Source organism: Manis pentadactyla, chromosome 14 (assembly GCF_030020395.1).
Source record: "Manis pentadactyla isolate mManPen7 chromosome 14, mManPen7.hap1, whole genome shotgun sequence".
Classification (NCBI taxonomy): Eukaryota; Metazoa; Chordata; class Mammalia; order Pholidota; family Manidae; genus Manis; species Manis pentadactyla.
In genome coordinates, this window is record NC_080032.1 from 1009696 (window position 1) to 1031209 (window position 21514).

Genomic DNA, 21514 nt, shown 5'->3' on the forward strand with positions numbered 1-21514 from the left:
GAACCTCCATACTGCTTTCCACAATGACTGAACTAATTTCCATTCCCACCAGCAGTGTAGGAGGGTTCCCCTTTCTCTGCAACCTCGCCAACATTTGTTGTTGTTTGTCTTTTGGATGGTGGCCATCCTTACTGGTGTGAGGTGATATCTCATTGTGGTTTTAATTTGCCTTTCTCTGATGACTAGCGATGTGGAGCGTCTTTTCATGTGTCTGCTGGCCATCTGAATTTCTTCTTTGGAGAACTGTGTGTTCAGCCCCTCTGCCCATTTTTTAATTGGATTATTTGCTTTTTGTTTGTTGAGGTGCTTGAGCTGTTTATATATTTTGGTGTCAGCCCTTTATCAGATCTGTCATTTATGAATATATTCTCCCATACTGTAGGATGCCTTTTTGTTCTATTGATGGTGTCCTTTGCTGTATAGAAGCTTTTCAGCTGATACAGTCCCACTTGTTCATTTTTGCTTATGTTTCCCTTGCAGGTTCCCTCTATTTTTTTTTTTTGTAGATAATTATTTTTTTATTGAAGGGTAGTTGACACACAGTAATACATTACATTAGTTTCAGGTGTACAACATAGTGATTCAACATTTATATACATGACAATTCTAGGTACCAGCTATCACCATACCAAGCTGTTACAATATCTTGACTATATTCCTTATGCTATACATTACATCCCGGTTACTTATTATTTTACCATTGGAAGTGTATACTTTTTTTTTTTTTTTTTGTGAGGGCATCTCTCATATTTATTGATCAAATGGTTGTTAACAACAATAAAATTCTGTATAGGGGAGTCAATGCTCAATGCACAATCATTAATCCACCCCAAGCCTAATTTTTGTCAGTCTCCAATCTTCTGAGGCATAATAAACAAGTTCTTACATGGAGAACAAATTCTTACATAGTGAATAAGTTCTTACATGGTGAACAGTACAAGGGCAGCCATCACAGAAACCTTCGGTTTTGCTCATGCATTATGAATTATAAACAGTCAGTTCAAATATGAATACTCATTTGATTTTTATACTTGATTTATATGTGGATACCACATTTCTCTCTTTATTATTATTATTTTTTATAAAATGCTGAAGTGGTAGGTAGATACAAGTAAAGGTAGAAAACATAGTTTAGTGTTGTAAGAGAGCAAATGTAGATGATCAGGTGTGTGCCTGTAGACTATGTGTTAATCCAAGCTAGACCAGGGCAATAAAACATCCACGTATGCAGAAGATTTCTCTCAGAACAGGGGGGGTGAGGTTCTAAGCCTCACCTCTGTTGATCCCCAATTTCTCACCTGATGGCCCCCCTGCGACTGTGCCTGTCTTAGGTTGTTCCTCCCTTGAGGAATCTTACCCGTCTCTGGCTAACCAGTCATCTTCCAGGGCCATACAGGGAAATGTGAAGTTGGTAAGTGAGAGAGAAGCCTTATTGTTTGAAAAGGTTAGCTTTTTACTTCTTTGCATATTTATGCCCTGTGGCTTCTATGCCCAGCATTTGTCTTGAGGTATCTTTACCACTTGGAAGAATTATGATACTCGGTAAATTTGATATGAGGCACGAATTCTATTTAAGGGTTGTAATTAGGAAGGAAGAAAAGCTATAGAAGTAGCAGGCGGCAGAAAACATGGGAAGATTGATTATTTCTTTGACATATCTTCTTGTAGAGTAACTTCAGCATGTATAGGTTTTAAGCTACTACTTAAATTGCGCACACACATTAACATAATAGGAGTATAGTTACATAACCAAAGCATACCTGTAATTACCAGCCATCTCCAGTGAAACCAAGAAAACCAGTTAGACACCTTAGGCATTTGTGAAAACTTATCTATGATATGGTGGATATTGTCCAACTGAACTTGAACAGTTGAGAGAAATCAGACAAATTAAAACAACCCATTCCTGGGGACTGTTCACATCCCATATGTTCTTTTAACAGTAAATAGTCTGTAGTTGTAAGATTTTGGCAGGCAAATTACTTGATTAGAGATGAAGGAAAAAAACCTGCATATAAGTAAAGTTAAAAAATAAGCTGGGCCTGCATGATTAACACAATAAAGACAAGGGTACCTTCCTTTATCTGGGGAATAGTCAAACATTCCAGGCCAAGTTACTCCCGGCTTTTTGAGCTTTAACTGATTAACTCATTAACTCTGGGTCTTTTTAGTGGGCTTTCCACCCCACTCAAGTCTATTTTCCTGCCTAACAGGTTTATTTCGTATGTTGAATCACGTGGGAACCATTGTCAAATAAGTGATGCTAAACCCTTAAAGTGTCACAGAAATAATCAAATATCCTTATCAATTGTATTACAACAAACAGATCTTTAACCATGGCCATTTTTAAGTCTTTTGTCATTTACAGTCATTGTTTTACTCTGATTGCTTTTGCAAATGAGCTATTTCTTCAAGGGGAATTACGGAAAGGACTCCAGCATACAGGTTCCTGATAATCTTAAAACCATAAAATTAAGCTGGGTGAGAATTGCTGTGACTAATGGGAAAACTGGATTTGAGCAGAACAAGAATTGATAACATGGGATTAAATGAACTGAGGAGGATAAGTATAATTTTCATAACTTTTTTTGAAACATTGCTGATTTTTTTAATGTTTTATTTTTCCATATTTAACAAGTCTTTTTTCTCTTAAGCTCTGACTTACAGAAATTTAATAAATTATACCTTTGGAAGCAGAATTGAAACATTTATCTTTCCTCTGTACCTGATCCCTCCAAAATCCAGAAATTCTCAGACTTCCCTATCTCCTTAGAAGGAACTATATCAGGTCCTCTTCACTAACCACATGGCAGTGGGACTTCAGGGACTTTGGATATGCATTTCATAGCTAAAAAAAAGACTCCACCTGACATCTGGTCCTGACATCAATACAAGCACTGGAGACCTTGAACTCAAATTGGCCAGGAAGAGAAGTAGTCACACCGAGGTAGACTCCTTCCTCCCAAGACTCTGGCTCAAGATTTCATACTTAAAGCACAAAACCTTTTTCTCTTTCCTTTACTAACAGTGGCCTGCAAAGATGATGTCATCATCCATTATCTCCCAAGCCCTTTGCTTTTCAGACTGAGGGGTTTGTTATCAAAAACAAACCTTTCACCTCAGAAACTTCCTAATACTGCCTCTTGCATATAGACTCTGCCTTTTTCTCAATACCTGCCAGTAACTCTCCAAATTTTCAAAATACGTCTGGCTTACTTTGTACACATAAAGGATATAATTTTATATGTGCATATAATCATCAATCTTGGACATATGAATGCCTTGATAGATGGAAGGGTCTTGGAGATACTTGATTTTTAGGAAATGTAACACCTCCTTCTACTATTCTTAAAATGATCACAGGCACCAATACTGAACTTCATTCAAGGAAAAAACTTTTATCAATAACAGATGATTATCCTGTTGGTTACATCCCCATTGCTCCAATTCAGCTGTAAGTTCCCTTCAACCACCTTCTCCAGCACCAACCATTTTCCCAACAAGGGACACAACAGACCCAGAGGAGGTCAGGGAACCACTGTGGCGATGCAGTGGGACAGAAAAAAGATTTTGAACAATCGTGCTTTCTAAGAAAGATCTCCATCCAAAGCGAGAAGTGTGAAATATGATAAACTAAAATAAGAATGGAGGAAAAAATGGGAAATACAAAAAGTATAAGGAAAATAATTTCCCCCGGTAATTCTGCCACTGGTGCCTATTTTTTAGTCGTAATTCTGTTTCCAACACAGCAACCACATGTGGCCATTTAATTTAAATAAGATAAAATAAAAAACATGACGGTCATTTCTGCATCACATCCTTCTTAGGTCTGTCTCTTCATTCACCCTGTCGTCTTTGACACCTGTGTAGTCCCTTTAGCAACACAGTAGTGCATGATACTGAGTGTAGTGCAATGGTGTGGGGCACGTGCAGGGGAGCAGGACGGGGCTGGGGTGAATCCTGGCGGTCTCCCTGATGAGCTGGGAGAGGAAGCGTTTTCAGGTCCCTGAGGTTCAGCTCGGGCATCATCAGGTGGGGACACAGGAGGCTGTCTGTGGGGCCTACGAGTTAAGCTCACACCAAGCACAGCCAGGATCATCAGTAAATGGCAGCCCTATTTCTCACCCACGGGCTCCCTAGTTGGGCAGCAGAAACTTTTAAGTATAATGGACAGCACAGCAGGAGACATCTTTGTACAGCTTGCTTTTTGTCTTAGGATCTTTCCTTGAAATCCATGCCCAGAGGGGTAGGGCTGGTCAGAGAGCACAGCCTTCTCAAGAATGTCCAGATAACTAAAAGATTACGTCAGTCTGCAAGCCTCCAGCCAAGCTGGGCGACATCCCGGCCGGCAGCGACTGGAAGTCCATCTTCCTGGCTTAAATTGTGAAGGAACAGTTATTCCAAGAGTGAATTTAAGGGCTGGAGCAGGTGGGTGTGTGTTTGGGGGAGGAGGGGAGGGAGGTGTAGAAAGCACTCCAGAGTTATTGTCCCTCGAGAAAAATGCAGCTGGAAGAAGGTCCAGGTAAGAACATAACTTTGGAAGCATCACCCCAGGAAACTGCTCCTGGACTATAGTACCTGCAGGCAATTGTGACTCCATGGAAATCAGGAAACTCACAGCCGGAGACCACCAAGAGCAAGCCGGCAGCCCCAGCGGATCCAGTTTACTGACCCACCACAGGGAGGAGCGTGCTCACCCTGGGCCACGTGCGCCCAAAGAGAAGGCACAGCTCCCGTGGGGTGCGGGCAGGAGGCGTCCAGGTGACGCTCACAGCGGGCTTCCCAGGGGCTCCCAGCCGAGCAGGCCTCGGGGCCTCATTGGGAAGCGCCCCGTCAGCCCCCGTGGGCAGCTGTGCCCAGACGCCCCTGAGCGGCAGCGCGCACCGGGGTGGACCCGAGGCGGCTGCCTTGGTCAGAGTGCCCAGATCCGCGGCCAGAGGGGGACGCGTCCGTCCGTCCCGGCAGAGCCTCTGAGGCCGCGATGCGGGGAAGAGGCTTCCCGGGAAGGAGGCGGTGGTCCAGCGGAGGAGGGGTCGGACCCGTGCCCCGGGACGCTGTCTGCCACTAGCAGCGCCTGGCATCCAGGCAGAGCCACAGGCCCGGCGGCGCCGTCTTGGTAGGAACCGAGCCCCTCCTTAGCCGTCATCTTCAGAGCCACCCCCGCCGCCGGGCGTCGGCGGCTGCCTTTCCAATGGGTACTCGGTTCCCGTAACGGCTGCCGGGCCTCGGCTGCACCCGCACCGGGCGCACTCCCGGCTGGGGCGGCCCGTGACTGGTCTGCCCCTCCCCGGCCTGGCCTGGCGCTCGGGGTCCGAGTCCTGCAGCTCCCCCTTAGCCTCCCTCCTCTGCCGGCCCTACCAGTGTGGGGGCCACACGGCAGCGCCTGGGTGCTGAGGGCGGGTCCCGACTCCTGGTACGTGAAACAGGAGCCTCTCTACGCCCAAGAATCGAAGCCGGGAGCCCGCCCCTCCCCGCGGCCCCGCCCCTCCCAGGGGCCTACGTCTCCCCGAGACCCCGCCCCTCCCACAATCCCGCCCACAGGGCCTGTCTCTTTCCGAGGCCCCGCCTCTCCCACAGGCCGGCTCCCCCGGAGGCCCCGCCCCGGCGCAGCGCGCAGGCGCGTCCTGTGCCAGCCGGCGTTGCCGCAGTCCCTGGGCGCCAGAGCCGCTGCAGCATCCTCGGTGCGCGCGTGTCCGCTCGCCGTCGTCCTCCTGTCCCTCCTTCTCCTCCTCGGCCGGCGTGATGGCGAAGCCGCTGACGGACAGCGAGAAGCGGAAGCAGATCAGTGTGCGCGGGATTGCGGGGCTGGGCGACGTGGCCGAGGTGCGGAAGAGCTTCAACCGGCACCTGCACTTCACGCTGGTCAAGGACCGCAACGTGGCCACGCCCCGCGACTACTTCTTCGCGCTGGCGCACACGGTGCGCGACCACCTGGTGGGCCGCTGGATCCGCACGCAGCAGCATTACTACGAGCGCGACCCCAAGGTGAGGGTCCAGGCCGGGCGCTCGCGGGGCTCCCGCGTGTGGACGCCCCTTGGTCCGGCGCGGCCGCCCCCAGTGCGCCCTCGGGCCCCGAGGTATCCTGGTTTCCCGCCGCATCTCCCGGGCGGCGGGGCGGCACTGGCCTGGCGCGGGCCTCCCCGCTCCGCCCTCGGGGCGCACGGCGGACCCGGGCCGTGACCCGCCGCCAGCCGTCGTTGTCTGCACGGGTGGAATCGGGGCCCGGAGGCCCGGCCGCGGCCTCCTGCCAAGGGCCGGGCCTCAGCAACCCTGGGCCAAGAGCCCGGCCTTGCAGGGGCGGCCGCTCCCGCGACTCCCGAACCCTGGTGGAATTTTCCGGCCGTCCTAGCCGCGCGTCTCGGCGGTGTCCGCAGACTGGGTGCTTCCTCCTCCCCGCCCCGCCCCCGCCTTTTGTTTTTCTGCAGCAGCGCGTGGGAGAAGAGGGGACTGGAACCGGCCCTGGGCAGCTTCATGTGTTGGAAGCGGGTGAGCTCAGTCATCTGCGGGGAATTGTGGGGCTTTTTTGGCTAGGCAGTGGTGAGAAGAAAATCAAGGCGGACGCCTGCCAAAGCAGGAGGGCTCAGAAGCTCAGAGAAGGAACCTTCACAGAAGCCTCTTTGAGGTTCCCACACCTTCCTTGAGGAGCTTCACTTAGGTTAAAGTAATTGTTACTTCTTTTAATGTTTTGCAGAAATTTGTGTTTATGGCCAAAAATACAAAATACACCAAAGAAAAGTCACTGCTGTGTCTCCATGGCTCTGAAGTGCAGTAACTGTAGGTGTATGTCCTTTCAGGTCGTCTTCCATTTCTAAAAATGCGTACACATTTTTAAAAAGTGTATTGCATGTACAGGTTCCTGACTTTTGTTTCATTCATCAACATTTGCAACTATTTCAACAGCTTTCCAAACGACTGACTATGCTTCTTAAGCTTCTCCAAGATCATTGGTAGTTTTACTACTCCTAAACTAGCAGGCGGGGACACCCTTGCAGGCCTGAGGCCAGTTTGCGAATTTTATTTGCAGTGTACACCTGGGTGCTGGGTGGTTGCTTTGTTGATAGTGTTTTAGAGTATTTTCATGGGAAGTTGACAGGTGTTTAATGATTGCTGAGCATGAAATTAATTGCTTCTCCAAGCTTATTCCCGGGCCCTGTTTTTTTCTGAAAGAGAGATGGTAAAAAGGGCAAACTTGTTAGAATAGCAATTGGGCCACTTCATATTTTGTATGCAAGTCAGTGTAGAAAGAAGTGCTACCAAATGGGTAGAACAGGGTTTTACAAAAACTTGGAACAACTTTGCCTGGGAACCTGGCCAAGAGAGGCGAGTAGCTCCCCCAGAATCCCCTGCTGATGGCAGGGCTCTGATTTGCAACATCATTTTTATTGTCCATGGAGTGGATGACAAGGGTACAGATCTGCACATTCAAGGGCATTTCCCTGGAGCGGGACCAGGACACAGGACAATACCTGAGGGCTCCCTTTAGAGTGTTTATGTAATAATTAGATCCTGAAAAGGCATTGATAGGCTCTGGGACTATGGAAATGACCCTTCCTTTGGTGAGGAGAATTAATCCCTTTAACAAAACAAGTTTCCTGATTCTGAGTGAGAGGTCTGAGTTTTAATTGTCTGCCATGGTGGCTACAGACAGAAATCTTTTAAGAAACCACACTGCCTGTAGTGAGAGATGGCCTATTCTGCTTAGGAAAGCCCTTTAAAAATGGAAAATTGGAATTTAAATGCTTCAGTCTGGCTAATTCGTGTTGAAAATAAGATTGTTACCCCTTTTTCTGAAAGTTACATGTTTGCTTGTAATGGACCAGAGACAAGCCCCAGGAGGGTCAGGGCCTGAGCGGAGGTGGACTCCTGATACAAGTCCTGCAGAGCTGCACCCCCAGCTCAGGAGTGGCCTCAGGGGCTGGTACCCCCGCCCTTTAGTCTGGGGTGGCCTGACAATCTATATTTAATGACTTAGAGTGTCCTTATTTAATATTTTTGTCTTTTATACAGCTATGCAAATCCTTAGGATTATTGGATGAAAAAGTAGAAAACACATTAGCCAAAAGGAAACTAATGTAATCTCACCACCTGGTAGTAACACTGAGCGTGCTGTGCACATGTGTGTTCTACATCTTTTTTTCTATGCTGGTAGAAACACTTGTTTTTATTACACCAAATAATGTCAGCCTGTACCTATTATTTCATAACTCTGCCAGCTCTGCTGTGTTTTTGGTAAAAGCAGAAACAGTGGAATTATGAGTGCTCAGAGGAAGATTTTTCAGGCAACCTGCCCAGCAAATCAGCAATTCAAAAAAATCTGGCTAGAATTGAGAGGTTTTACTCCGCAGGAGGCAGCACTTAGTTCTAAAGATGGTTCAGGGATTTGCTGCGGTCACTGCAAGGTCAGGAGACTGGATAAAACTCCAGAGCAGGACCGCATTGGACATTCAGGAGCAGAAGGGGCTGCATGGGGAGGGAGGCTCGCGGGAGTCCCAGCTCCTTTTAGTCCTGCCCTCACCGTTCAGTCCGTGTGGCCTTGGATGCCCTGCGTTCCTTGGCCGCAGCTCTTCCATCTGCCAAACGTGGGTGGGGGGGTGGGGGGGTGGGTAGGTTGAACCAGGTAATCCATTTCTGAGGTTCTTGCCGTTCTAACACCTTAGGGTTTTGTGTTTGCTTATAAAATGTTTCCAGTTGATAGTGACATTCCATCTCTATCCAAAGAGAATCTGCTTAAGCAAGATACAACACAAAAGGCTCAGATTCATAGATGACCCTGAAGGAGAAAGTTGGGGTGAGACTTTTCCCCAAAGGAAAGCAGGTTAATCCAGGTACAAGGTCAGGACCTGAGATGCAGACACGCGTGCCGGCAGTCAGAGGAGATGGCAGCTCCGGCCCAGTTACGGAAGTCGGGGAGCCTGCAGCGACTTCTAGAGCAGGCAGGTGTGAGGTTTCCTCCGAGGGTCTGCAGAGCAGACATGCGGTGCGGACAGCTGGCCTTTTGTGTCCCTGCAGCAATGAAATGATCGGTGTGCTGCAGCTCTTTCCCATGAACTCGTGGCAGAACCACGGTGGTAGATAAAAGCAGTTCTCCCACGGGGCCAAACTGCCATCTTAAATATTCCTAAGGCATCGACTATAGTGAACAGTTAATCTTAAGGTTGGCTGGCCCCAGGCATAAAGGGATGCTGCAGGGGTGTCTGTTGTGGCCTTGACTGCCCTCACCCCCACTCAGAGATTCTGTTTTATGAGTGGTGGGACCAGCCCCTGAATCTTGTTAACACACCCAGTTGCTCTGGTGTGTTTCCACTTGTCTGTGTGAAGTCGGCCCCATATCCCTTGGACTGGCTTCCCCGACCCCAGGCAGCTCAGAGCTGTGTTGCGGGGCTAGACGCTGATGGGTTCCGTGTTGCTGACCCCGGCAGCCCGCCAAGCAGAAGGTGAGGAAGCCTCATAGCGTGTGCCATGACTTCACAGAGGACAGTTTGGCCTCCGCTCTTACAGGCTGTGATGGTCCATTTTCTGTGTCAGCTTGTTTGGGCTGCAGTGCCCAGATGTTTGGTCAAATATTCTGGATGTTACTGTGAGGGTGATTTTTTAATTAGATTAACATTTAGATCAGTAGACTTTGAGTAAAGCAGATGCCTCTCCATAACGTGAGTGGGCCTGCATGGTGAGAGGCCTTGGCAGGACAGACTGACACCCTCCCCAGCAGGAAGGAGCTCTGCTGGCAGGCTGCCTTTGGGTGCCCAATGTGACTCTTTCCTGGGTCTCTGGCCTGTGCCAGCCTATTTTGGTCTTGGTCCTCCACAGTTCTGTGAACCATTTCCTTAAGACAAACCTGTATGTTCGTATTCTGGTGATTCTGTTTTTCTGGAGAACTCTAACTTCAGATCCGCAGGTGTTGTGCATGTCTGCAAGGACCCTTTGTATCTTTATTAAATATTGTAGCTGGCCTCATTTCTGCATACCATCCCTTAAATGATTTTTAAAAAGCTTTATTTTATATGACTTCAGACTTTAAAGTTTCAGGAAAGACAAAATTTCCCATATTCTCTTCACCCAGATTCCCCAAACATTAAACATTTTAACACATTTGTTATGCCCTTAACCTATTTCTCTCTATATAAATACATTTTTTCACTGAACCATCTGAAAGTAAGTCGCAGACTTGATGTGTCTTTACCCCTAAAAACTTGAGTGTGTGCTTCCCAAACTCGGGGAGACTCTCCTGCACATCCCAGTGCATGAGGAAGCCCAGGACGAGCATGTCGGCTAGACGTTGCCGTCTGTGGACCTTACTCGGCGTTGCCAGTTGTCTCTATTAAAATACAAAAAGGAAATTGAGATAACTTGGTAAGACTTCTCGGATTATGCCTTTTTTTTTTTTCATTAAATGGAACGATGCTTTGAGCTTTTTAGAAAGCCACACATCCTAAGACATGAAGCAGATAAACAGCGGGTGCGAGCTTACACCATCTTACAGCATCTTACACCATCTTACAGCATCTTACACCATCTTACACCATGTTACAGCATCTTACATACATACTGCATGTGCTGAGGGGAAGAGAAGGGGACGCAGAAACTCAGGAACGTCACTGGACGACAAACATTTGGTTAATGATGTGGTTCGTGGGGTCTTCTGGGGTAGGAATTACATGTGATTTCAGTTTTTTTTTTTTTTATTTAAATAATTATTTTTTATTGAAGGGTAGTTGACACACAGTATTACATTACATGAGTTTCAAGTGTACAACACAGTGGTAGAACATTTTATATACATAATTCTAGGTTCCAGCTATCACCCTACCAGGCTGTTACAATATCTTGACTATATTCCTTATGCTATACATTACATCCCAGTTACTTATTTATTTTACCATTGGAAGTCTGTCCTTTTTTTTTTTTTTGTTATTGTTGTTTTTTTTTTGTTTTGTTTTTTTTTTTTTTGTGAGGGCATCTCTCATATTTATTGATCAAATGGTTGTTAACGACAATAAAATTCTGTATAGGGGAGTCAATGCTCAATGCACAATCATTAATCCACCCCAAGCCTAATTTTCATCAGTCTCCAATCTTCTGAGGCATAACAAACAAGTTTTTACATGTAGAACAAATTCTTACATAATGAATAAGTTACATAGTGAACAGTACAAGGGCAGTCAGTCATCACAGAAACTTTCGGTTTTGCTCATGCATTATGAACTCTAAACAGTCAGTTCAAATATGAATATTCATTTGGTTTTTTTTTTTTTTTTTTAATAATTATTTTTTATTGAAGGGTAGTTGACACACAGTATTACATTACATGAGTTTCAAGTGTACAACACAGTGGTAGAACATTTATATACATAATTCTAGGTTCCAGCTATCACCCTACCAGGCTGTTACAATATCTTGACTATATTCCTTATGCTATACCTTACATCCCGGTTACTAATTTATTTTACCATTGGAAGTCTGTCCTTTTTTTTTTTTTTGTGAGGGCATCTCTCATATTTATTGATCAAATGGTTGTTAACGACAATAAAATTCTGTATAGGGGAGTCAATGCTCAATGCACAATCATTATTCCACCCCAAGCCTAATTTTTGTCAGTCTCCAATCTTCTGAGGCATAACAAACAAGTTTTTACATGTAGAACAAATTCTTACATAATGAATAAGTTACATAGTGAACAGTACAAGGGCAGTCATCACAGAAACTTTCGGTTTTGCTCATGCATTATGAACTATAAACAGTCAGTTCAAATATGAATACTCATTTGGTTTTTATACTTGATTTATATGTGGATACCACATTTCTCTCTTTATTATTATTATTTTTAATAAAATGCTGAAGTGGTAGGTAGATACAAGATAAAGGTAGAAAACATAGTTTAGTGTTGTAAGAGAGCACATGTAGATGATCAGGTGTGTGCCTGTAGACTATGTGTTAATCCAAGCTAGACCAGGGCAATAAAACATCCACGTATGCAGAAGATTTCTCTCAGAACGGGGGGGTGAGGTTCTAAGCCTCACCTCTGTTGATCCCCAATTTCTCACCTGATGGCCCCCCTGCGACTGTGCCTGTCTTAGGTTGTTCCTCCCTTGAGGAATCTTACCCGTCTCTGGCTAACCAGTCATCTTCCGGGGCCATACAGGGAAATGTAGAGTTGGTAAGTGAGAGAGAAGCCTTATTGTTTGAAATGGTTAGCTTTTTATTTCTTTGCATATTTATGCCCTGTGGCTTCTATGCCCAGCATTTGTCTTGAGGTATCTTTACCACTTGGAAGAATTATGATACTCGGTAAATTTGATATGAGGCACGAGTTCTATTTAAGGGTTGTGATTAGGAAGGAAGAAGAAAAGCTATAGAAGTAGCAGGCGGAGAGTGGTAAAGAATTATGATACTCGGTAAATTTGATATGAGGCACGAATTCTATTTAAGGGTTGTAATTAGGAAGGAAGAAGAAAAGCTATAGAAGTAGCAGGCGGAAGAAAACATGGGAAGATTGATTATTTCTTTGACATATCTTCTTGTAGAGTAACTTCAGCATATATAGGTTTTAAGCTACTACTTAAATTGCACACACACATTAACATAATAGGAGTATAGTTACATAACCAAAGCATACCTGTAATTACCAGCCACCTCCAGTGAAACCAAGAAAACCAGTTAGGCACCTTAGGCATTTGTGAAAACTTATCTATGATATGGTGGATATTGTCCAACTGAACTTGAACAGTCTGAGAGAAATCAGACAAATTAAAACAACCCATTCCTGGGGACTGTTCACATGCCATATGTTCTTTTAACAGTAAATAGTTTGTAGTTGTAAGACTTTGGAGCGCTACAATTTGCACTTCTCCAAATTCTTGGTTGAGTTCCAACAGTATAGATCCAGTCAAATTTTGTTGTTTTACTGTATGCACAGGCCAGCTTAGATATCTCCTTCCTCATTCCCATGGCAAGTCCAGGAGCTGGTGGGATGAGTGCATCTACAGCTGTAGCAGTGCGTGGATCTTTGTTGGGGTTTTTTGATGATCATCTTCTGGCATGAGTCTTCCAGAGAGTGCAGATGTTGGAAGTTCTTTTTCATATCGTATCTTAGTTCATTTTCGGGGTAGCCCAATTAGGCTTTGATCCTCTGTATAAACACAAACAGACCCTTTGCCTACACTTTTATATGCCCTTTATACCCTTGTGTAGAACTCGTTGGAGGTTACCACACAGGAACTGCCCTTTTTTTTTTTTTTGCTATCACTAATCTACACTTACATGACGAATATTATGTTTACTAGGCTCTCCCCTATACCAGGTCTCCCCTATAAACCCCTTTACAGTCACTGTCCATCAGCATAGCAAAATGTTGTAGAATCACTACTTGCCTTCTCTGTGTTGTACAGCCCTCCCTTTTCTCCTACCCCCCCCATGCATGTTAATCTTAATACCCCCCTACTCCTCCACCCCTTATCCCTCCCTACCCACCCATCCTCCCCAGTCCCTTTCCCTTTGGTACCTGTTAGTCCATTCTTGAGTTCTGTGATTCTGCTGCTGTTTTGTTCCTTCCGTTTTTCCTTTGTTCTTATATTCCACAGATAAGTGAAATCATTTGGTATTTCTCTTTCTCCGCTTGGCTTGTTTCACTGAGCATAATACCCTCCAGCTCCATCCATGTTGCTGCAAATGATTGGATTTGCCCTTTTCTTATGGCTGAGTAGTATTCCATTGTGTATATGTACCACATCTTCTTTATCCATTCATCTATTGATGGACATTTAGGTTGCTTCCAATTCTTGGCTATTGTAAATAGTGCTGCAATAAACATAGGGGTGCATCTGTCTTTCTCAAACTTGATTGCTGCGTTCTTAGGGTAAATTCCTAGGAGTGGAATTCCTGGGTCAAATGGTAAGTCTGTTTTGAGCATTTTGATGTACCTCCATACTGCTTTCCACAGTGGTTGAACTAACTTACATTCCCACCAGCAGTGTAGGAGGGTTCCCCTTTCTCCACAGCCTCGCCAACATTTGTTGTTGTTTGTCTTTTGGATGGCAGCCATCCTTACTGGTGTGAGGTGATACCTCATTGTAGTTTTAATTTGCATTTCTCTGATAATTAGCGATGTGGAGCATCTTTTCATGTGTCTGTTGGCCATCTGTATTTCTTTTTTGGAGAACTGTCTGTTCAGTTCCTCTGCCCATTTTTTAATTGGGTTATTTGTTTTTTGTTTGTTGAGGCGTGAGAGCTCCTTATATATTCTGGACGTCAAGCCTTTATCGGATGTGTCATTTTCAAATATATTCTCCCTTACTGTAGGGATCCTTCTTGTTCTATTGATGGTGTCTTTTGCTGTACAGAAGCTTTTCAGCTTAATATAGTCCCACTTACTCATTTTTGCTGTTGTTTTCCTTGCCCGGGGAGATATGTTCAAGAAGAGGTCACTCATGTTTATGTCTAAGAGGTTTTTGCCTATGTTTTCTTCCAAGAGTTTAATGGTTTCATGGCTTACATTCAGGTCTTTGATCCATTTTGAGTTTACTTTTGTATATGGGGTTAGACAATGGTCCAGTTTCATTCTCCTACATGTAGCTGTCCAGTTTTGCCAGCACCACCTGTTGAAGAGACTGTCATTTCGCCATTGTATGTCCATGGCTCCTTTATCAAATATTAATTGACCATATATGTCTGGGTTAATGTCTGGATTCTCTAGTCTGTTCCATTGGTCTGTGGCTCTGCTCTTGTGCCAGTACCAAATTGTCTTGATTACTATGGCTTTATAGTAGAGCTTGAAGTTGGGGAGTGAGATCCCCCCTACTTTATTCTTCTTTCTCAGGATTGCTTTGGCTATTCGGGGTCTTTGGTGTTTCCATATGAATTTTTGAATTATTTGTTCCAGTTCATTGAAGAATGTTGCTGGTAGTTTCATAGGGATTGCATCAAATCTGTATATTGCTTTGGGCAGGATGGCCATTTTGACGATATTAATTCTTCCTAGCCACGAGCATGGGATGAGTTTCCATCTGTTAGTGTCCCCTTTAATTTCTCTTAAGAGTGACTTGTAGTTTTCAGAGTATAAGTCTTTCACTTCTTTGGTTAGGTTTATTCCTAGGTATTTTATTTTTTTTGATGCAATTGTGAATGGAGTTGTTTTCCTGATTTCTCTTTCTGTTGGTTCATTGTTAGTATATAGGAAAGCCACAGATTTCTGTGTGTTGATTTTGTATCCTGCAACTTTGCTGTATTCCGATATCAGTTCTAGTAGTTTTGGGGTGGAGTCTTTAGGGTTTTTTATGTACAGTATCATGTCATCTGCAAATAGTGACAGTTTAACTTCTTCTTTACCAATCTGGATTCCTTGTATTTCTTTATTTTGTCTGATTGCCGTGGCTAGGACCTCCAGTACTATGTTAAATAACAGTGGAGAGAGTGGGCATCCCTGTCTAGTTCCCGATCTCAGAGGAAATGCTTTCAGCTTCTCGCTGTTCAATATAATGTTGGCTGTGGGTTTATCATAGATGGCCTTTATTATGTTGAGGTACTTGCCCTCTATTCCCATTTTGCTGAGAGTTTTTAACATGAATGGATGTTGAACTTTGTCAAATGCTTTTTCAGCATCTATGGAGATGATCATGTGGTTTTTGTCTTTCTTTTTGTTGATGTGGTGGATGATGTTGATGGACTTTCGAATGTTGTACCATCCTTGCATCCCTGGGATGAATCCCACTTGGTCATGGTGTATGATCCTTTTGATGTATTTTTGAATTCGGTTTGCTAATATTTTGTTGAGTATTTTTGCATCTACGTTCATCAGGGATATTGGTCTGTAGTTTTCTTTTTTGGTGGGGTCTTTGCCTGGTTTTGGTATTAGGGTGATGTTAGCTTCATAGAATGAGTTTGGGAGTATCCCCTCCTCCTCTATTTTTTGGAAAACTCTAAGGAGAATGGGTATTATGTCTTCCCTGTATGTCTGATAAAATTCCGAGGTAAATCCATCTGGCCCGGGTGTTTTGTTCTTTGGTAGTTTTTTGATTACCTCTTCAATTTCGTTGCTGGTAATTGGTCTGTTTAGATTTTCTGTTTCTTCCTGGGTCAATCTTGGAAGGTTATATTTTTCTAGGAAGTTGTCCATTTCTCCTAGGTTTCCCAGCTTGTTAGCATATAGGTTTTCATAGTATTCTCCAATAATTCTTTGCATTTCCGTGGGGTCCGTCGTGATTTTTCCTTTCTCGTTTCTGATACTGTTGATTTGTGTTGACTCTCTTTTCTTCTTAATAAGTCTGGCTAGAGGCTTATCTATTTTGTTTATTTTCTCGAAGAACCAGCTCTTGGTTTCATTGATTTTTGCTATTGTTTTATTCTTCTCAATTTTATTTATTTCTTCTCTGATCTTTATTATGTCCCTCCTTCTGCTGACCTTAGGCCTCATCTGTTCTTCTTTTTCCAATTTCGATAATTGTGACATTAGACCATTCATTTGGGATTGCTCTTCCTCTTTTAAATACGCTTGGATTGCTATATACTTTCCTCTTAAGACTGCTTTTGCTGTGTCCCACAGAAGTTGGGGCTTAGTGTTGTTGTTGTCATTTGTTTCCATATATTGCTGGATCTCCATTTTGATTTGGTCATTGATCCATTGATTATTTAGGAGCGTGTTGTTAAGCCTCCATGTGTTTGTGAGCCTCTTTGCTTTCTTTGTACAGTTTATTTCTAGTTTTATGCCTTTGTGGTCTGAAAAGTTGGTTGGTAGGATTTCAATCTTTTGGAATTTTCTGAGGCTCTTTTTGTGGCCTAGTATGTGGTCTATTCTGGAGAATGTTCCATGTGCACTTGAGAAGAATGTATATCCCGCTGCTTTTGGATGTAGAGTTCTATAGATGTCTATTAGGTCCATCTGCTCTACTGTGTTGTTCAGTGCTTCTGTGTCCTTACTTATTTTCTGCCCAGTGGATCTATCCTTTGGGGTGAGTGGTGTGTTGAAGTCTCCTAGAATGAATGCATTGCAGTCTATATCCCCCTTTAGTTCTGTTAGTATTTGTTTCACATATGCTGGTGCTCCTGTGTTGGGTGCATATATATTTAGAATGGTTATATCCTCTTGTTGGACTGAGCCCTTTATCATTATGTAGTGTCCTTCTTTATCTCTTGTTACTTTCTTTGTTTTGAAGTCTATTTTATCTGATATTAGTACTGCAACCCCTGCTTTCTTCTCACTGTTGTTTGCTTGAAATATGTTTTTCCATCCCTTGACTTTTAGTCTGTACATGTCTTTGGGTTTGAGGTGAGTTTCTTGTAAGCAGCATATAGATGGGTCTTGCTTTTTTATCCATTCTGTTACTCTGTGTCTTTTGATTGGTGCATTCAACCCATTAACATTTAGGGTGACTATTGAAAGATATGTACTTATTGCCATTGCAGGCTTTAAATTCGTGGTTCCAAAGGTTCAAGGTTAGCCTCTTTAGTATCTTACTGCCTAACTTAGCTCGCTTATTGAGCTGTTATATACACTGTCTGGAGATTCTTTTCTTCTCTCCCTTCTTGTTCCTCCTCCTCGATTCTTCATATGTTGGGTGTTTTGTGCTGTGCTCCTTCTAGGAGTGCTCCCATCTAGAGCAGTCCCTGTAAGATGTTCTGTAGAGGTGGTTTGTGGAAAGCAAATTCCCTCAGCTTTTGTTTGTCTGGGAATTGTTTAATCCCACCGTCATATTTGAATGATAGTCGTGCTGGATACAGTATCCTTGGTTCAAGGCCCTTCTGTTTCATTGTATTAAATATATCATGCCATTCTCTTCTGGCCTGTAGGGTTTCTGTTGAGAAATCTGACGTTAGCCTGATGGGTTTCCCTTTATAGGTGACCTTTTTCTCTCTAGCTGCCTTTAACACTCTTTCCTTGTCCTTGATCTTTGCCATTTTAATTATTATGTGTCTTGGTGTTGCCCTTCTTGGATCCTTTCTGTTGGGGGTTCTGTGTATTTCCATGGTCTGTTTGATTACTTCCTCCCCCAGTGTGGGGAAGTTTTCAGCAATTATTTCTTCTAAGATACTTTCCATCTCTTTTCCTCTCTCTTCTTCTTCTGGGACCCCTATAATACGGATATTGTTCCTTTTAGATTGGTCACACAGTTCTCTTAATATTGTTTCATTCCTGGAGATCCTTTTGTCTCTCTCTGTGTCAGCTTCTATGCGTTCCTGTTCTCTGATTTCAATTCCATCAATGGCCTCTTGCATTCTATCCATTCTGCTTATAAACCCTTCCAGAGTTTGTTTCATTTCTGCGATCTCCTTTCTGGCATCTGTGATCTCTTTCCGGACTTCATCCCATCTCTCTTGCGTATTTCTCTGCATCTCTGTCAGCATGTTTATGATTCTTATTTTGAATTCTTTGTCAGGAAGACTGGTTAGGTCTGTCTCCTTCTCTGGTGTTGTCTCTGTGATCTTTGTCTGCCTGTAGCTTTGCCTTTTCATGGTGATAGGAATAGTCTGCAGAACTGGGACGAGTGATGGCTGGAAGGACTTCCTTTCTTGTTGGTTTGTGGCCCTCCTCTCCTGGGAGAACAGCGGCCTCTAGTGGCTTGTGCTGCGCAGCTGCGCGCAGACAGGGCTTCTGCTTCCTGCCCGGCTGCTATGGAGTTTATCTCCGCTGTTGCTGTGGGCGTGGCCTGGCTCGGGCAGCTACTCCAAAATGGTGGAGTCGCGTTGGAGCAGGAGCTGCTGGGAGGCTATTTATCTCCGTAAGGGGCCTGCGTGCTCCCTGCAGCCCAGGGGTTAGGGTGCCCAGAGATCCCGGATTCCCTACCTCTGGATTAAGTGACCCGCCCTGCCCCTTTAAGACTTCCAAAAAGCACCCGCCAAAACAAAACAACGACCACAAAAAAAAAGAAAAAAAAAATTTTTTTAATTTAAAAAAAAAAAATTTTTTTTTAATTAAAAAAAAAAAGGTGGTCGTTCGTTTTTCTTTATTCTCCGGTGCCAGCCTCAGGCCTCTGCTCACCGGTCTTTCTGCCCTGTTTCTCTAGTATTGGGGTCCCTGTCCCTTTAAGACTTCCAAAAAGCTCTCGCCAAAACAAAGCAGCAAAAAAGCAAAAAAAAAAAAATGGTCGCGTGCTTTTCTTATGTCCTCTGTCGCCCAGCCTCCAGTGCCCGCTCACTGTTCTTGCTGCCCTGTTTTCCCAGTATCGAGGGCCCTACACTCTGGCCCGGATGGCGGGGGCTGGGTGCTCGGCAGTCCTGGGCTCCGTCTCCCTCCCGCTCTGCCTGCTCTTCTCCCGCCAGGAGCTGGGGGGAGGGGCGCTCGGCTCCCGCGGGGCCGGGGCTTGTATCTTACCCCCTTCGCGAGGCGCTGGGTTCTCTCAGGTGCGGATGTGGGCTGGATATTGTCCTGTGTCCTCTGGTCTTTATTCTAGGAAGGGTTGTCTTTTTTATATTTTCATAGATATATGTGGTTTTGGGAGGAGATTTCCGCTGCTCTACTCACGCCGCCATCTTCCGCCCCTTCCGTGATTTCAGTTTTAACTGAGTGTCTTTGCTCAGCCTTGAAGCATCATTTAAACCGAAAGGTGAAAGTACTTTTGTTCAGAACACCACCACCACCCTAGTTATAGTCCAACACAGTCCAGATCACCTCGTGCGGGCTGGCCAGGGCGGCTTCTCTGTCGGTGATAAGGAGGCACCGTGCGCGTGTGGCTGTGGGATGGGAGGGAGCGAGCGAAGCAGGAGGCGGGGTGTCACCGGAGTGCAGTGTCACAGGGTGCCAGGTGAGCTTGTCCCCCAAGGAACTGGGTGGTCACCAATCTCCGTAGGCTCTCCCATTCTGTACTTCACTGCATTTTCCAGATGGACGCAGAGCAAACAGCCCCGCGTGCTGGTCCTGAGTTCCGGGACCTGCGGCGGGAAAGGAGACCCGCGACCCGTGCGGACACAGGCGGCCCGCTTTCCTGCCGACGTCCTTCCACAGGAAGCCAGGTTTCCCAGCACTGAACTCGGGAAGAATGCTCGAGTGTGACCTCACGGGGTGGGCGCCTGAGGGGGTCTGTAAAGCGTCTGTGGTGCGACCCTCCAGAGGGCCCCTCGGACACAGCGCCGACGCCAATGGGGCCCGTGGAGGCAGGTGAGCCCGGTCGTGCAGCCGTGGAGGCCGGGCCCCTGCTCACGCTGGGCTGCCGGGGTGCGGGCAGGCCGGACTCGGGCCTCGGGAGAGGCAGGGGGCCCAGCAGAGGCGGCCTCCGTGTTGGGTCGGCAGCCAGTGTCCCTGGAGCGGGTGAGGGTGGCCCTGCCCGGCTGGGAGCCGCCGGGCCGCCCAGGCACCACGAGGTGGCGGGCGACATGTTTAGACACGGCTGCGGCACAGACAGAACCGAACGGCAAGGGGAGCATTGCAGCGACTTCGCGGCGCAGGATGGTGGGTCGGCCCGGAGAGCCAGCGTCCCTCTCGGCCCGAGCAGCCGCCCTCTGTGTTCTGGGGCCGTGGGTGGTGCAAAGCCCTTTTCCTGCGGGGGGTTCTGACCCTTCTACTTAAACAAAGACTCCAAAAACCCTTTTAGAAAAGGGAAAAGAAATTGGAGGTGTCTAGAAGTCGAGTTATATTAATCTCAGTTGCTTAAAGAGCAAAATAAGGCTCTGCTGTAAATATTAAGATGTTTCCACAGAGTTCATGAACCTCCCAGGGTGTCTTTAGGAGATTAGCATGTCGTCGAGATTATGTTGCTGAGAATATGTCAGGATTAATATTTGTGTTGATCATCTTTGCATCCCTCTGTTGAACAGAGCTTTGCGTTGCTTTTCAGTGATGTTATCTGTTGGGTAGGCTTTGCATGTAATAAATAAATACAGTAAAAAAGAACTCAGGCTACCTCCAGGCCCCTGAACACTTGGCAGAGTCATACAGCGAGAAGGGGCCCTGAAAGACAGGTGCTCTGTTGGCTCCGGCCGGCAGGCCCCCCACAGCTGCCAGGCAGGGGCTCAGGGGCCCCTCAGCGGGTGAGTGTCTGCTTCTCTGACCAGCACTCCTGCAGCAGGGCTGCCCAGAGGGCGCCCGGGGGTGCTGGGGAGGCAGAGGCTGGGCTGGGCCTGGGAGGTCTTGGGTCTGGGGCAGCAGAGTGCGGGGCCACTGGGGAGCTGGCTCCTTGCAGGGAGGCCCTCTGGGCTTTTTCATGGGCCGAGCCTGCGCCCTCCAACGGTTCTCCCCAGAATTGCCACCTGCTAAGTAAGTTCTGCGACTCACCCTGAAGATCTGGCTCTGGGTCGGGGCGGACACTGCCTGAGTCTGAGGCCCGCTCTGTGCTGCACCCCAGGGCACATGTGGTCTTCTCAGAGAATGAGGGGGCTCCCTGGCCGAGGTGGGAGCCAGGACTGGGCCCCAGGCTGCAGGGCTCAAAGGTCTGCACCCCCTCAGATGGCTCTTCGGCAAGCCTGCAGTCTGATGGTTTTGCCCTGAGCACCCCAAGGAAACCGAGGAAAACAAAATGAACACATTGGAGGGAAGTTTAAAAGCTCTGAAACCACAGGAAAACTACAACAACAAGCAAGTTGAGAGTCCAGA

The 21514-nt window shown here is 45.9% G+C and overlaps 1 protein-coding gene across 1 annotated transcript in view; it reads left to right on the plus strand.

Annotated features, from left to right (window-relative positions):
• The first annotated feature begins 5629 nt into the window (after positions 1 to 5629).
• The window catches only part of PYGB (glycogen phosphorylase B), a 58776-nt gene continuing 42891 nt past the window's right edge, over positions 5630 to 21514 (plus strand). The window contains exon 1 of the mRNA XM_036908715.2: positions 5630 to 5985. Coding sequence (XP_036764610.1) covers positions 5743 to 5985 — 243 coding nt within the window. The 5' untranslated portion in view covers positions 5630 to 5742. The remainder of the gene's footprint in view (positions 5986 to 21514) is intronic.